Source organism: Echinops telfairi, unplaced genomic scaffold (genome assembly GCF_000313985.2).
Source record: "Echinops telfairi isolate 266 unplaced genomic scaffold, ASM31398v2 ScPeMD7_7424;HRSCAF=8462, whole genome shotgun sequence".
Taxonomy (NCBI): Eukaryota; Metazoa; Chordata; class Mammalia; order Afrosoricida; family Tenrecidae; genus Echinops; species Echinops telfairi.
This window is the reverse complement of record NW_022111324.1, coordinates 81003166-81004588: the sequence shown is the minus strand read 5'-3', so window position 1 is coordinate 81004588 and position 1423 is coordinate 81003166. Positions and strand designations below refer to the sequence as shown.

At 44.8% G+C, this 1423-nt stretch overlaps 1 protein-coding gene across 1 annotated transcript in view; it reads left to right on the top strand.

Annotated features, from left to right (window-relative positions):
- LOC101657797 (kinesin-like protein KIF28P) overlaps window positions 1-1423 on the top strand; it is an 85551-nt gene that overhangs the window by 39552 nt on the left and 44576 nt on the right. Inside the window, exon 8 of the mRNA XM_004700175.2 lies at window positions 1206-1273. Coding sequence (XP_004700232.2) covers window positions 1206-1273 — 68 coding nt within the window. The remainder of the gene's footprint in view (window positions 1-1205; window positions 1274-1423) is intronic.

Below are 1423 nucleotides of genomic sequence, written 5' to 3'. Positions count from 1 at the left end.
ATTAGTTATGTTTATCCTACTCAATCTTTAACATTGTTCACCTCCAAATTTTGTCATCATCCTTGGCTTGCCTAACCATTTGTAAATTTTTCCATTTTAAAGTTCTTCTGGTTGTCAGTATCTGGGGGTCTCTATGAGACGGCCCTCTAATCTGGGATAAAGAGGATACTCTGGATATTGGACTAAAATTGAAATCTAACAGGTCTGAGCAGATGTGTGCAACATCACCTGATAGACACAAGGTGACCCCTGACTTGACAAGGCCCAGACTGAATGAAATCATTGCAATGTTTTCAGGGGGAAAGAATAAATTTTAAAAATTATATTTACATATATAAATATATTTTTATTTATTCATATATATGTATGTGTGTATGTATGCATGTATGTATGTATATATATATTAGGAGAGAGCAAATCAAAGAGGAAGCAAAGCTGACAGCCAAGCTTTAGAGTTTCTATGGCATCAATCCCTGTTTCAGTACAAATACCTGGGGAAAAACCTAATTTTTTTCACTTCTAAAGTATCCATCTGGAAATCCGGCCATGACGGTGAGAGGGGGTAATGTGAATGAAGGAGCGCGAAAGCTGTAAAGTTAAACCTGTCTAGAGAGAGAGTTCCCCACCAGGTGCCTGTGCTTGGGACCCAAAGCCTCCAGGGGCTGCCGCGCTGGAAGTGGCCACATGGCCTCCCTTGGTCACCCCCTGTGACCCTGCCCTCCTCCTAGTCCTCCTAACATAGTATTCTGGTCTGAATGCTAGAACAAATGATGCAAAGTCAATAGCCAAAATTGAAATCATATGAGTGCAGTGGTTACCCAGGAATGGAATGGGCACCTTTGGGGCAGCAAGGCTGCTGCTGCTGAGAATACACCCAGCAGAAAAGCTCCCAGTTCAACAGTTTGTCCTCGTGAGAGTCAGCAGACTGGCTGCTTCCGCTGAGCTGTGCATTCGCAGATGAGCAGCGTTTGAAGGTCCCCGTCGTTCACAGCCCTGAGCGAACTGGCTGTGGGTCCAGGGCAAGGAGGGCCGGTGTTGTATCGAGGAGCAGCACAGGGTTTAGTTGCTCACGTCCATCTCAGTTCTCTGTCTGAGTGTGAAAGTTTGAAGGAGCCTGTAAATGACAAAATGCAGTAGTGTTCTGTGGATGTGAACAATAAACCGACACATAAAAAGAAAGAAATCTGAAGAGGATATCTTTGCAGATAGCAGCCATAAGCCCAGCTGACATCTGCTACGAGGAGACTTTATCCACGCTGAGATATGCTGAAAGGTAGGTTTGTTAACACTGATTTTCCACAGTGGGTCTCGGTGTGGGTTGGCATTCGGGCCCAAGGGAAAGGAGAGCCATACGATTGGTGACACAGGAATGAGAGGAAGGAAAACAATTTCAGAGGAAAGCATCTGGAAGAAGCAGGACCGT